Source organism: Thamnophis sirtalis, unplaced genomic scaffold (assembly GCF_051295495.1).
Source record: "Thamnophis sirtalis isolate CommonGarterSnake01/CBP01778 unplaced genomic scaffold, rThaSir2_p1.2 scaffold_2, whole genome shotgun sequence".
NCBI classification, from domain to species: Eukaryota; Metazoa; Chordata; class Lepidosauria; order Squamata; family Natricidae; genus Thamnophis; species Thamnophis sirtalis.
Genome location: NW_028261382.1, coordinates 134,515,012 through 134,529,896, shown reverse-complemented (window position 1 = coordinate 134,529,896; position 14,885 = coordinate 134,515,012). Strand labels below are relative to the sequence as shown.

Here is a 14,885-nt window from a genome sequence, read left to right as displayed (position 1 = left end):
TCAAAACAAAATTCCAAAGTGGATAAATGTAATAAATTATGCTTCCAGATCAATATCATGTATCAAAGTCTGAATCAGATCAGTTAGTTTTTTACAGATGTTTTAATGGTGTGTTATAATTTTTTCACATTTTCCTTTTAAACTGAGTTATCAAATCCTTTATCTGTTGTGGATTGGGTTATGTTGTGGAAATTACAATAATTTTTTTAAAGAGACAAAATCCTGGACAAAAATTGGACTAATATTGACATAGCATAATAATTATTAGATTTGTACTTTCCAGATCTTTTGTCTATGGGTGAAAAGTTTATAATACAATTTGAACTGTAATGATTCATAGGATTAGGTCATAATTCAATCAAAGATCTCATGATTTTCTTGCAAAAAGTCCCAATTTTAAGTTCTGGAATCTTTAGGTAGGACTGAAAAGAGTTCTGCTTTAAGCATTTAAAAAAAAACCTACCACAGTATTGGGGAGTGTTGGCAGCATTCAGCTAAAGGGTCTAATGTTCTCACTCAAGCCAGTGTTCATAACATAGACTCTGCTTAGTCTCATTCCATTATATAGTTTTATAGGGCAAAAATGGCTCAGTCTGGATATGGACCTGTGTAAATGCATCAAATGTCTGGATTTCTTAGGTCTTGCTGCAGATCTGATCTTTTGAGATCTAGTGTGTGTACGGCAAAATAATATTTGCCAGTGAAAGGTCTCAAAATGGAGCTACTCTCATTCTTTCCATAGTTGATTATGTGCTCGTCTCTATAAAAACACCTTTACAATTTCCATATTTTTCAGTACACTTAAATCTGTTTTCATTTACCCTCGGGAAGAAAGGCAACTTGTAGTCTCTTCTTGAATCTTGGACACTGCACAATACTTTATGTTAATATACCATGTGTGAAGGAAAAAGGCCTCTTTAATTTTTCCATTTTTTGACTGTTTCTGAAAGATAAATTGCAGTGTCTCTGAGAAAACTTGCACACACTATATTCTTGTTTCCACTGTGAAGCCGTAGATTTTTTTAGGGATGGTTCTTTGCTTCATTTTCTTCAAGAGGTAGGAGACAGGCTGCAAGTAGATGACACATTTTTAAGAACTCTAGAGAAATCCCCATGCAAAGGAAAAATGTGTCATGGTAGGTTACATCATTTAACTCTTTGTGTTTGTATGAAACCGTAGCTTTTTTCAGAACAGATAGGAGAAATGAATATATAGAAATCCATGTAGTGGGCTACTTTGTCATCTTTGACCATGTCCTATACATCCCTACCTGTTTAAGCATGCCATTAGAAACCCAATTTTTTCAGGATGTGTGATCATTCAAGAGATGCTCATCTCTAATATAAACCAGGGGTTACCAAAGTCTTCAGCTTATCCAGCTCTTCATGAAATTTCAGATGGTTCATTCACCTCCAAACGTTTATATCCAGGTTATCAAAATAATGGCCCTTAGGCTGGATGTGTCACATGCCCACCCTGACTCCACAAAGGCAAAAAATGTCACAATACGTCATGTGACGTGATTGAGTTTGACACCCATACCTTATATGAAAATAATTTAATATATGCTACTTTCGTTATATTACACATAATAATAGTAACAATAATGGATAATCTCACCAAACTTTGGAAGTTGATACTGAATCTTTGGAGACCCTACTGAAAATGAATTCTGTACACTAAGGCTAAGGAAATCAAGGAATGAGTGGTGGAAAGCCTGATATTGAGTTCAGACATTGCTTTAAGTTCTAGTACTGTATGGTTTCCTTGACTAATATCTAGTGTAATGAATAAACAATGTGACTCATTTACCAATTCAAAATTAAATCATTCCATGTCCTGGAATTAATGTGAATCTATAGATATATCTCCAAATGTTTATTTCCCTCTTAGCAATTGTAAATATGGTAAGGTTTGTGTTCCAGTCTTCATCTTTTCCAAGTCTTTCAACCATTGATAGCATGCCTCCTAATTTGTATTTTTATTAATGCCAATAGAAAATTCCTTCTTTAGGATTCAGTTTGTATGGCATTTGGATACTTTCACAAAGCTATTTGTTCTGCAAGAGCCACCCTGTCCTAAATACAGAAAATGATTCATCCTCTAATTTTCATAGCTTTTAACCTAAATTCGAGATGCAGAACCAACCCAGAAGGTCAGATATTGGTATTGGTATTGGTATTTTATTATTTGTATGCTGCCCTTCTCCGGGAGGACTCAGGGCGGCGAACAATTCAAAGGGAAAAAAAGGGGGAACATAAAAGACAAAATACAAATAATAAAAATCGACAACAATCGCACAACCATACATGTCGAGAGGGGAGGGAACTCATCACCCCCAGGCTTGCCGGCACAGCCAGGTTTTGACGGCTTTCCGGAAGGCCTGGAGAGAGGTGAGGGTCTGAATCCCTGCGGGGAGTTCATTCCAGAGGGCCGGAGCTGCCACAGAGAAGGCCCTCCCCCTGGTAATAGCCAGGTGGCATTGGCTTGTAGATGGCACCCGGAGGAGGCCAACCCTGTGAGATCTAATGGGTCTGTGGGAGGTAATTGGCAGCAGGCGGTCTCTCAAGTACAAGATAGGAAACAAGAAGGAGAAAAAGAAAAGGGAACAATAGAAGAGATGGAGAGAAGCCAAGAGCATCCAATTGTCAACAATATTCTCCATTCCTCTGAGTTATATTATAATATGGGTGACTACATAAATCTTTTAAAATAAATAATATTCTATCCTATTATAAAGTAACAAGTTCTGACAGACTATGAAGTAATATCATGGGAGAAGACAAATATTACTAGGCACTAATGAAGTTGTCAGCCTCTAAACAGTACTTTTATTTGCAACAAAACTACATACAGAGAAAGGAAGAATTATTTACAATTTAGATGCTGGAAAATGATGGTTCTTCCTGGAAAAGGGATGCTAACACGCAAATGGTCATCTGTTTATTTATAACTACTATAATAGTACTCAGTATACTCAATTGCAAGAAGTCCTTTCATTTGAAATGCTCGGAATTGAAAAATTGTTTCTTTGCTGGCTGGCATCAGTGCTACAGCTGAGCAAAGTTAATACCCGGGCCTCATTTAATTTCCCCACTCTCCCAATATAAGACTTCAGTCAGTACTGAGTGACTCAGTCTGACATATTTTACATCTCCCAGAATGCCCTAAAATAAAGTAACTTGGGGACATTGTAGGAAATTAAATCAGAAACGTAGATTTAGTTGTTGGAAATATTGCAGCAGATAAGCCAATTGAGGTACATTGATGCAAGAGAACCTCACCATATTACTTAGAAACCCCATGATAAAACTGAAGCCTTAGGATTTTCCCCAGTATTTTCTTATGATAATCTTCCTCTGATTTTGGCTGTAAATTCTGGAAGATGCTGTCCCAGCACATCTGGAAAGGACCGAGCTGGGGAAATCTGGCTTGCTGTATTCAGAAAATATACTGTATTTTGCTGAGACAACATGATCTGAAACTTTTCTAAGCTAAATAATTGATCTAGGAAATGTTAAACATTTGCTTCTTTTATTCTTACATGTTCTTCCTTTTGGCAAGAGTTGTCTAAGATTTATTGTCTAGCATTGCTATTGCAAGCCCTAAAGTAGACATCATCAACAAGGTTGTTTAAAGAACAACTTTGGGAGAAATGTCTGTTTGGGTTTTTTCCCCCCTGTAAGTTCAGGTAGTCTTAGTGTAATATTAGATAATAAAATGCTTATTGGGTCTATCTTATTTCTCCTGAACTCAAAATGTTCTTAAGAAAGAGGAGAAAAAAATCCAGAACTCCCTAAACTAATTACCAGTTTCCAATCTGCTTATCTAAACTTCACTGGTCAGAGCAGTGGCATTTAACTTAGAATGTTGAATTCTTCAGCATCCTGCTTACAAGTTTCTGTGTTGTCAATCATAGATTGGAATGTTTGTTCAGACGATGGAGCCAAAATTTGTCTGCTTAGAGATTGAAGTTTTGTTTTGAAATGTTCAGTCTCTGGGCAATTATCTGCCTGAAGAGTAAGATACATGACACCATTTATAGGCTATGTTATGAAGCTTCAAGTTGGAATAAAGAAAATTAAGAGGGGGACAAAGAAAACTCACCACACATTATCATCCATCCATCCATTCATCTCTTTTTTTTTGTATTTTGCAATGAGCAATGGGGCCATTTTCCTCTCATCCAGCCCCTCCCCTTCTCTGCTCTGCTATGCTTCCATTTAATTAGTTCTGCTGATTTATCTCCTGCTGGTTAATGTTGCATGTCTAAATATGAAGTCTCAGGTGTGGGAGTACCAATGGCCTAATGAGTTGCATCTCATTCTCATTAAATCTAGTGTTGCATCCTTTTCAAGATAACTTTCCCATGGGACCAGACTTTACTAACTGTTGACCAATGAGTCTTCAGTTGTTTTATAAATACAGACAATTAAACTGGGAATTAAGTTAGCCCCATTGCAAGTTTAGTTCTTCTGGTGATGTGTCTGTCAGCAGGTCAGAGAATGCTAGTAACTAACCTTTTTAGTTAAAAGGCCAATCAATCATTTTCTGTTGTGGGTTTAGGTTTAGACTCCTGGGAGTACGTTAGGGCTCACAATAGCAATGCTATTTGATTGACATTTCCTGAGAAATGATTCTGATAGGCTCAGTGAGCCGAATCTGGAAATGGAGAATTGGGGATAAGGGTTTTCTCAGAGGTTCTATGCATAATAGATGATGTACTAAATCCCATTGCTGACCAAAGAAGGATAGTAATACAGGCTTTCATGGCAGTAAGTAGGATCATCTAAACAAATTGTTTACATTGAAAAAAATCAATGTTCTGCTGCATATTAAGTCCAGCAGCCAAGTCATCTCTTCAAACTGGGAATGCAGGTGAGTTTTCTTAAAACAGGATGGATGCTGTATGGGCAGCCTAGGACTCAAAGGAGCACATGTCCTTTTGGAAGGTTTTAACAAATGTAATAAAACTCAGGAGAGTTATTTAAACACTTACTTTGCTCATTTTTCTCCCTTTAAGAAACACTGAATCTTTCCAATGAGGGTGTGTGCTTATTGTACAATATAGAGGTCCATTTTGCTAAATGAGAAATTTATTTATTTTTAACAGAAAACTGAGAATTTAGCTCTTATCTTTATAGGAATTTTGAAGAATACTTTGACTGCTCTCAAGTAATACTTTGGGAAAATACAATGGATTTTTTTTTAAAAAATAATGATGTTATTAAATATATTAGGAATTAGCTTTATTTTTTAAAAAATGCAGATACATGAAATTCAGATCAGTTAAAGTATGGACATTTGGCAAAAGGACAATGTATTGCTCTTGAAAAATATTAGCCTTGGTTAATATTAGCCTCAGTTCTGAACACCAATTTGAAGTTTTCAAGAGCAGCGTTTGATGCTATCACTCCATCCATTTATCTTTTTCTTTAATCAATCATAAGTCTCATTGTATAGGGTTTCCTCCCAAATAAATTATCCTAGGCTCAGAAGTTAACTACATAACATTTTGACTAGCTGGTACTTTTTCATGTGTATCTTGCAGGTTTCTGGCTGCATTGTCTAAAAATTATATTTTCAATTGAATTGATTTCTCTGTTTCCCCTTTTTATTGTACAGAACCTGACAACTAAAGAAAAGCAACATTTGCACAAGAATTTAACAGTGGCCTTGGACAGATAACAATGAACCATTATTACATTGCTTTTATGTGCACTGTGCTTGGCACTGAATTACTAAGGAGCTTTGGTACCCCTGTCAAATCCCCAAGGTTCAGAGGTCGGGTGCAGCATGAACGAAAAAATATTAGGCCAAATATTATACTTGTGCTTACAGATGACCAGGATGTGGAGCTTGGTAAGTCTGTTTTGAATTCCAGCTTCTTTTTACCACCATCACAATTTCATTTGGCTTTGTTTTGTTCTTTTGAAAATCACTTTCTGCTCTGTAAATAATCCTTCTTTATAGTGGCCTTTCCTGTCCATTATTATAACTACTTGACAGATTTGGACAACCCATTCCCAGAAAACAAAACGATCAGGTTTTTTTTGCTTCAACATGATATATCTTATTCTCATTTAACTGCAGAATCAAGATAATGTTCAGCTACCTCTGATTAACTGAAGCATTTTATAAGACTGGGTGGCAAAGGAAAAGAGGAAGTTTCCTGTCAACAGCAGTTAATTTTCTAATAATGGCCATTCATGAATCTGTGTAAAACATTTTTAAAGATCTGGAACACTGAAAACATAATCTCTTGGATGCAGTTACACTTCTATTTTATTTATGTATACAATTACAAGCTAATTATTTTTATACATATATTAATATTTACTAGGCATTTTTATGTATGGCCCAAGTTCACTCTAGCTATATAAGTATCTCAGTAAGAAATCTCAAAATCCAAACCACCAATTAATATCAAGCAATCAAAAAGCCAGTGAGGCCCACAAGAGCACCCAAAATCAGTTTGAAATAGAAGGTTTTAAGGATCTTAAGAATGACTGCCAGTTGCCTGCAATTTGGCAGTTCAAATCTCGACAGGCTCAAGGTTGATTCAGCCTTTCATCCTTCTGAGGTGGGTAAAATGAGGACCCAGATTGTTGGGTGCAATATGCTGACTCTGTAAACCACTTAGAGAGGAAGCACTGTGAAGCGGTGTATAAGTCTAAGTGCTGTTACTATTGCTATCTTCCTAAAAGTCTGGAGTGAAAGGGCCAAGCATATCTCCAAGGTCAGTGTATTCCATGGAATGGATCACAACTGGGACAGATTTTGACTCATAGAGCAGAATCTGACTCAGTGATCTAAGAGTAGAGGCAGACTCACTTGGGACAATATAGTGTTGGAAAAAATGTCCTTCTGGGTTCGGCTCCAAGTGGGGAAAAAGACACTGGAGACATGGAGGCTGCTTGGAAAGATGGTTTTAATGGTGGACAGGACCACATGGCTTGAGTCCTGAACAGAAAAGGTGATCACATGCTTCAATACTGGTGGAGAAAAAGAGAAGTTGAGTCCCTGGTTTTATGCCCTCTCTAGCCTTTGATATTGATCTTGCATTCTGATTGGTTGTCAGACTCCCATGGGCCCATGCAGGGGCAACTCTCTAGGCTGCGTTTTGAATCCAGGTTTGGTTGCGTTCTCAGATTCCATGTGGGGAGTTGGGTAAAGGGCCAATACTATCATGCCTTAATCCCATCCCCTGGAGCTGAAGGAGAGAGCTCTTTAGTATGTAGACTAGCTCAGGCTTTAATGGCTCATTGACAAAGGGGGATGGGCAGGAAGCTGCAGGCAGCTATTCTGTCTTTTAAAACATGTTTCTTCCTTTTCACATCCAGAGAAATATTCTGCCTTTTCAATATTTCCTAGGATATTTATTTTTTCTGGGAGAGGGCTGGGTGATAACTTCCTACAATAGATCCCAAGGTAACCTGGCATTGATAAAGTATTCCATCTGTGAGTCAACATTTCCTGGAAAGTAAGCAAATGGTGAATAACTAAGTTACACTCAGTGATGTCATGGGTTCTTCCATGAAATTTATTGGCAATAATAGAGAAGTGATTTTGTTTACAATTTTACAATCTGGCCTGCAGCTCAACCAAATGTCAAACATGTCAAAGCCTTACTTATATTTTTGAGATCAGCCAAAGTCAATCAGATGTTGCCATTACTTCATGTCCTGCCCTCTCAAACAATGGGACAGGGATATGTCTTGATATTTTTGTATGGCACTTTTTCAGGCACTTGGAAAGCATCATCCTTCCTTAGTCTTCTTCTGTCAAAGATACATTTTCCCATTTTTTGCACTCTTTTTTAATGTCTCTGAATATGCATTTTGCTCATCACTGAATCTAGCATTTGTCTGAATCGTTTTTAACTGTTTATTTTTCACTATATCTACAAGGAACTGAGCTTTTTTCTTTTCATCCTTTTTGCCGGTTCATGATCACGGTCCTCAAGAGTTGAACCAAAGTATTTTGGTTCACAAGAACCACAAGGGCTGGCATAACTGGATATAATGGGCAGCTAATTTCTCTCAACCCAAACAATCTCATAGTGCTGTTATTGGAAAAATAGCAGGCAGGAGTATTAGGTATGGTGGGTGGGTGGGTGGGTGGATGGGTGGGTAGGTAGGTGGGTAGGTGGGTGGATGGATAGATGGTTGGATAGATAGATGGATGATAGATAGATAGATAGATAGATAGATAGATAGACAGACAGACAGACAGACAGACAGACAGACAGACAAATACTTGGAAATCCTTGATTACAGATTACTACTACTCATTTGTATCTTTTGAACTGAGATCAAGAATAAAATACTACTTTATTTTAAGAGGTGGATTACATTTACTTAGAAATAGTGCAACTGGGACTACTATGCAATTGTGTATATCATAGGCCAATACCCAAAAGGTTGAAATTCTGAACACAGAATTTAAATGAAAGAAATTCCTTTGAACAGTGTTGATATGTAAAGTATGGCCCCGAGGGATTGCCATTCTATTGTGCATTTGTTTAAAAATTAACTGCATGTTTTTAATAGCCCTTGGTTTATATGTAAATAGCGACTAATTACAAGGCTCCTGGGCTTAAACCTAATACTTTGCTATTACCCTGAAGCTATAAAATGTGACAATATAGCTTTTATAGTATGGAATATAGTTTTCCCTGTGAAATTAAATGTTAAGAAAGGAAGTTTGTAGTGCTCGAAGACATTTTTTAAAAGCTTAAATTGTTCATTGCATTCTTAGTTAAAAACTGATAGCACATTTATCATTACTGAACTTTAAAAAAGAATGTAGTGTTTATTGAGTTGAACATTCCTATAGCAAATAAGCGAAAAAAGATTATGAAACAGACAACATTATATGTAATACCCATATTGTCAACCTAAAGTTTCCAACTCCAGTTGAAACCAATCCAGGATATTTATCTTCAATGCAAGGTATGTTTGTGCGTGTGAGAGAGAGATTAATATGTGACTATATTAGACAAATATCTAGACAAACACTTAGATGGTAGCCAAGTAACTCAACTCCTGTTGAGTTAGCCATTGGGATGAAAGAGGGGAAAAAGAGGAACACTTCTTAGGTGTTATAAAAGGATTAAACTCACCTATTCCTACAGCCACCTTAATTTATGCCCATTGCTCATTCCATTTCCCCCCCAACAGATTCTTCTTTTCTTCTCAATGAATCTCAGGTAATTATTTGGGGGCAAAAGCTTTCCTATTGCAAATAAACTGTTTGAGTTTAATCCCAGACAGAAATAGCTTTTCAAATTTCTTGACCTTTCTGGAATCTAAAAATGCTTTGCTTTATAAGATTTATCATACTGTGAGAAAAAAAACTTAAGTAATATACAATTGAGTAATTAAATCACACTCACTGTAAACAATAGTGTATACACAAGAGACACTTCAATAAATGGAAATTTCTTGGGATAAATTAAAATGTAACACTGAAAATTGTATTTAGGAATATCAGGGATCAAGATCATAGTTTATATAAACTTTGAATGTGTGCCGTATGTGAGTTAATTATGTGTTTGCTTTTGATGTTTAGGCTCCTTGCAAGTGATGAATAAAACCAGGAAGATAATGGAGAATGGAGGTGCCAGTTTTGTTAATGCATTTGTAACCACTCCGATGTGCTGTCCATCTCGGTCCTCGATGTTGACAGGAAAATATGTTCACAATCACAATGTTTATACTAACAATGAGAATTGCTCTTCTCCATCCTGGCAAGCAACACATGAGCCACGCACCTTTGCTGTGTATCTCAACAATACTGGATATAGAACTGGTAAGGGATTACTTTTCACACTCCTTTTTCAATTGATTTTTAAAAGTTGCTTGTTTTCAATCTGTTAATGCTGTTAATAACAGAATTATTTCTGGAACATTGATGCAGAAATTTTGCAAAGCTTAATGGTACTGTGATTGTTAATTTGTGGGTTAGAAATCAGCAGAAAGCTGTATAAAAGAGCAGATACTAACTTCTTAAAGTTTAGTAGCTCTGATAAGATAGAGGGAAGTTGTAGCACCAAAGTTTAGAGCAGGGGTGTCAAATTAGCAGCCCATGGGCCTGATGTGTGACGCGCAGGTCACACCCACTCCAACTCTGTGAATGGGAAAAACATTGCAAAACATCACATGACAGCAACATGACGTGGTGAGTTTGACACCTGTGGTTTAGAGAGTCAACATGGACCCATATTTATTTGAAGACCTTCAAATAAAATACTGGGATTTTTTTCTCAATAAGGATCGTGTCTTTTAATCCTTATATTCCAGATCATGGAACCAATTGTCTGTCCTTTGCATGTCCTAAAATTGAAATTGAAACAAATAGAATATTTTTTGAAAATGCAAACTGCAGATAGATACCAGGCCCTAATCTTGTTATGAAGGAAGCGGAGAAGTGAATCTAATGGACTGTCAGCATTTATCTGAAGTTGTCAGCCAAATGAGGTTGTTCCTGGCACATGTAGGGTGCTGACTCTGATATTAAAAAGAGTTGGACCCTGATTTTGGTTGAATATTAAGCCCTAAAACAAGATGGCAGTTAAAAACAGCTGAGCAGTAGAGATCTGTGTCACCCTGAAAGAGGAAAGGATGTCAACTTAATTAAGGTTGCTCACTCTTCCTATAGAAAACATTCTCCAAGGCTGCCTCCTTTGTTGGAAGCAACTCCTGCTTTCCTAATCTGAATTTCTTTGGCTTCAAGTTCCTAGTTCCTCCTAGTGTTTTGCCCCATGGATATCCAGTTTTCAGTTGTGAAGGAATGTGGCTTTGACTCAAAGACAGAGGAGGAGATTTCTGGGCTGTTACAGAAAAGATATCCAAGTCTTGGGAGAATAGAAAGTGTAGAAATAAATTCAAAACAACTGTGCCTTGACTGTATGAGATACAAGCTGAAGTAAAAAGGGGCTTTGGCAGCCTTTCAAGATCTGTTTCAATACCTTAACTGCATTAAACTACATTTATTGTGACTTTCATTTCCTGACCTCGATGGGCTGACATCAGCTCTTGGACTCCACTGGCTCTGGACTTCTGTCTAAATAATTCAGGTTTTATCTCCCCTAGTTACTTCCACAGAGTGACATATGCTTTGCTCTAGTCCACAGGCAAGGTTCCTCCAATGAGCGTCCCATTGTGTGTAAGGCTCAGGTTGATTTACAACCATCAGCTTGTGTGTTATCTCTGTTTATGCATTGAACTGATTTACGGCTTAAGTAATTGAAGTACTTAAAACCTACATGCTAATTTACTCCCACCTGCTCTGAGCTCTACCTTGAACAGGAGAGTTTGTTGTCAGTTCTTAAAGGCCCCCTTCCTTTCGGCCTTCTCTGCTGAAATAGAGTATGTTCAGTTGAGAGGCCAGCTGTTCCAGCTAATTGCTCCGATTGATGCTTTGCCATGGGAACTGAACCTATTGCCGGCTTCAATCCCTCCATGATACAAATGTTCAGTAGCCATACTTGAAAAGCTTGAGGGTTCTCACAACTAGTTTCCAACATTTGCAACACCCTGAAGATTATGTAACAAAGTAGACAGAAAGTAATAGGAACAGTGGCCAAATATGCAATTCTATTGCATTACACTTGAACACCCCATTAAATCTGCCAATCACCAGATCAGAAAGCTGCAACAGGGGTGCCACTCAGTGGCAGAATCTTTAAATAACTTCCTGCTTTTGACAAGACTTGGAGCAGAATGAATGGATCCATCCATAAAGATCTGGAAGCCAAATTCTTGATGATTAGACCTGCATTAAGCAGCCATCCATAGTGTAGTATCCTATCAATATTTATTTATTTGGCATCTTTATAAGGTGGTCAGACTTCAGATGACTCTATATGGTGTACAAGAATAAAAACAGGAAAGAAAACAAAGAAATCTGTAAAAGACAATAATTAAATGAGAAGGAGAACTATACATTCTTCTACCACAGAGGTCTCAAACCTAAAGCTCATGGGCCATGTGCAGCCCTTAGTGGTTACCACTCAGGAGCTGCTGTCTTAGCTTCCCTCCTGTACATATTTGGCCATGTCGAGCAGCAACTTCTCAGTAGGGTGACTGTACATTTCTAATTTACAATTTGTCCTAGATTTTCAAGTCTTAGGCAATATATACCCCACTGTCTTCTTCCTTTCAGAATAAGCTTCTCTCCCATAGTGCCAGCTTGTGCAGTACTAAGTGCATTTAGTGCACAAAGTGGCTTCCATGGCACTGTAGGGGAAAAGCCAATTCTGCAGAAACTGGTGCTACCAGGGCAGAAGGAAAACAAGAGAGGAGAAAGTAGTGCTTTGGGGAGAAAGTGGGAGCTGTCCAGGAGCCTCACAAGGGAAGTAATAGCAGGAAAAAGTGCCAGTTTATGTGCCTCTCTTCATCTGAGCCAGTTCTTCATCTGTGCCTAGCTCTGAGTTTCATGGGAAACTCAGAGCTAGACACAATGGCAGAGAAGGTCCATTCCATGTATCCATCAAATGACATTGTTTTATAAAAAGGACCTGGAGCTTATCAACTCTGTCTGACCACACAAGAGAAACTATGGGGAACAGACAGACCCTCAAATACAGTACTTGGCCTTATGCCATGTAGGGATTTAGAGGTGATAATCAGCACTTTGAACTAGAAGAAAACTGTTAACCAGTGCAACTCGCAAAGCATACTGAGGCAGGTCCATCATTGCTCTACTGCAACATTCTGGACCAGCTGAAAGTTCTAAACAGTCTGCAAGGCAGTCTTATTTATAGCCCAATTCTGCAAAAATCTGCACGTGAAGTGACCAAGATCTGAATAAGGAGGGTCTCCTGGTTCAGGAAAAAATGCACCTGTCAGACTAGATCAGTGCAGAGACTGTCCTAAACCATAGCTTCCACCTGTCCTTCGAGTAACAACTAAGACTGCAGAAGAACCCAAATTGCATGCTTAGACCCAAATGAAAAACTGCAACCTCATTCAGAACTAAAGGGAAAAAGTTTCCAGACCCAAATGACTCCAACATCCATCAGTAGGATTCCATCCAGGATCCCAACAGCTTTTAGGCCACTGGAATAAGGCCTTGTCAGAATCACTTGCTTAGCCAGTGGTGAGCTCTATCAGACTCCAAAGAGAAGGAGGCAGTAGTGGACAATACCAGGATATTCCTTGTGCTTCCTTCAGGGAATGTGAAATTGGCAGAACCATTTTCTGCCATACAAATACTTCCCCCATAGACATAAAACACATGGCAGACCACTCTCACTTTGGCAGAAGGATACCATGCTATGCAGAAGTATCTAGAATAGCCTTTGATGGAAAACATCCTTTTGTACTGTGTATAACTATTTTAAAAATACATAGTCGCTTTCAGGTTCTGCATTATACTGTCTGTCTTTAATCATCTAAGGCATGATGCTTTGTGGGATTTCATGGAACAATTTGATACTATTTATTTGGATGATGTTCTAATTTATTTTCTATCCCTTGAGATATACACATGCCATGTTGAGGCAGTTTACAGTGGGTTCAGGAGCATTATCTATAAATCAAATTTAAAAACTTAAATTCAAATAGCCACTATTGACTTTCTATGCCATCACATTTCACTAGAAAGACTTCAGATGGATCTAATAAAGATCGAAACCTTTCTGGCTTGGCAACTCCTCAGGGATTAAAATTGTTCAAAGGCATTCTCTTACAAACATCATAAATTTTGAGAACTTTGCGTCAATTACCTCTACTCAGTCCTGGAGAATAGTATTACATTATTTGGGATGGAGAGTTTTTGCATATTAAGATGGCCTTTGGAACCTGTAAGGGCTCAACATTCTGTGGAGGTAAGGACAAGCCACTATGGCTTGGAATGCCTCCAGACAGCTTGTAGGCTAAACCAAAGGCAGTACTGGGGATTACTGTTCTTTTTTCTCATCCAACTTCAAAGTAACTTCCATCTCAACAAAAGGATGGATGTCTTGTTTCAGAAGTCCAAATATTTGTTCATTGGTTTAGGCCCACCATAGTCAAGAAATTTTCAGCAGGTTACAATTATTACAATAAAGTATCCACATACAGTTCCAGTTATATAGCAATAAGCAGTTACCCAGTTTAAACTGCAGATAAAATTGCAAAGCAACCAACTAAAAAGCAGTTAAAATACATAGCACATGTATAAATCAAAGGTTCTCTTAAAACAGTTCTGAATTTTCTGAATCCTAGAAGGCAGAGATTAATGTTATTTGAGGGGGGGTTAATAACATTGGCACTGCCGTGGGCAATGTTGAAAACCTCCATCTTCTAAACATATTTGTTACCATTTTTGTCTATGCTCCCACTTAAGAAATTTGCAGCTATGAAACACCCCTTGCTTTTGGATGAAGCAAATCAAAGCTGCAGAGCAATCCTTATACCAGTGATGGCGAACCTATGACACGCGTGTCAGTGCTGACACGCGTAGCCATTTGGGGTGACACGCACAGGATTTCATGCGATTCATCCTCGGCTCCTGCACGGCCGCCGAGGATGAAAGAATCTGTGCTGGAGGAACGGGGGGGCGGGACGTGTGATCTCCCCCGCCCACACTCACTTACTGTATTGCCACCGCCCCTTTCTGAGCGCAGGGGCTGCTGGTAAGGCGTGCGTGCCGTGCGCACACACATCATCAGCGCGGCGAGGGAGGACCCGCAGGAGAGGAGCGTGGGAACAGTGCGCGGCTCTCTCCAGTCAGGCCGGCACAGAGAGTCTACTCCTGGGACTGTCGGTTACGACCGCACCACACTTATCTCAGTTCACGGCAGGGCTGTGGAGTCTGCTGCTTCCAGCTCCACGTCCTCATCAACATGCCGCTCCAGCCCGCCCCCGCTATATTCTTCATATTCTTCGCCCTCGCG

General features: G+C 38.5%; 1 protein-coding gene across 4 annotated transcripts in view; it reads left to right on the top strand.

Moving 5' to 3' along the window:
* SULF1 (sulfatase 1) overlaps positions 1 to 14,885 on the top strand; it is a 102,722-nt gene that overhangs the window by 42,652 nt on the left and 45,185 nt on the right. For all 4 annotated transcript variants that reach the window (XM_087706964.1, XM_087706965.1, XM_014062177.2 and 1 more), the window contains 2 exons: positions 5,627 to 5,863; positions 9,575 to 9,814. In XM_087706964.1, coding sequence (XP_087563090.1) covers positions 5,692 to 5,863; positions 9,575 to 9,814 — 412 coding nt within the window. In that variant the 5' untranslated portion in view covers positions 5,627 to 5,691. The remainder of the gene's footprint in view (positions 1 to 5,626; positions 5,864 to 9,574; positions 9,815 to 14,885) is intronic.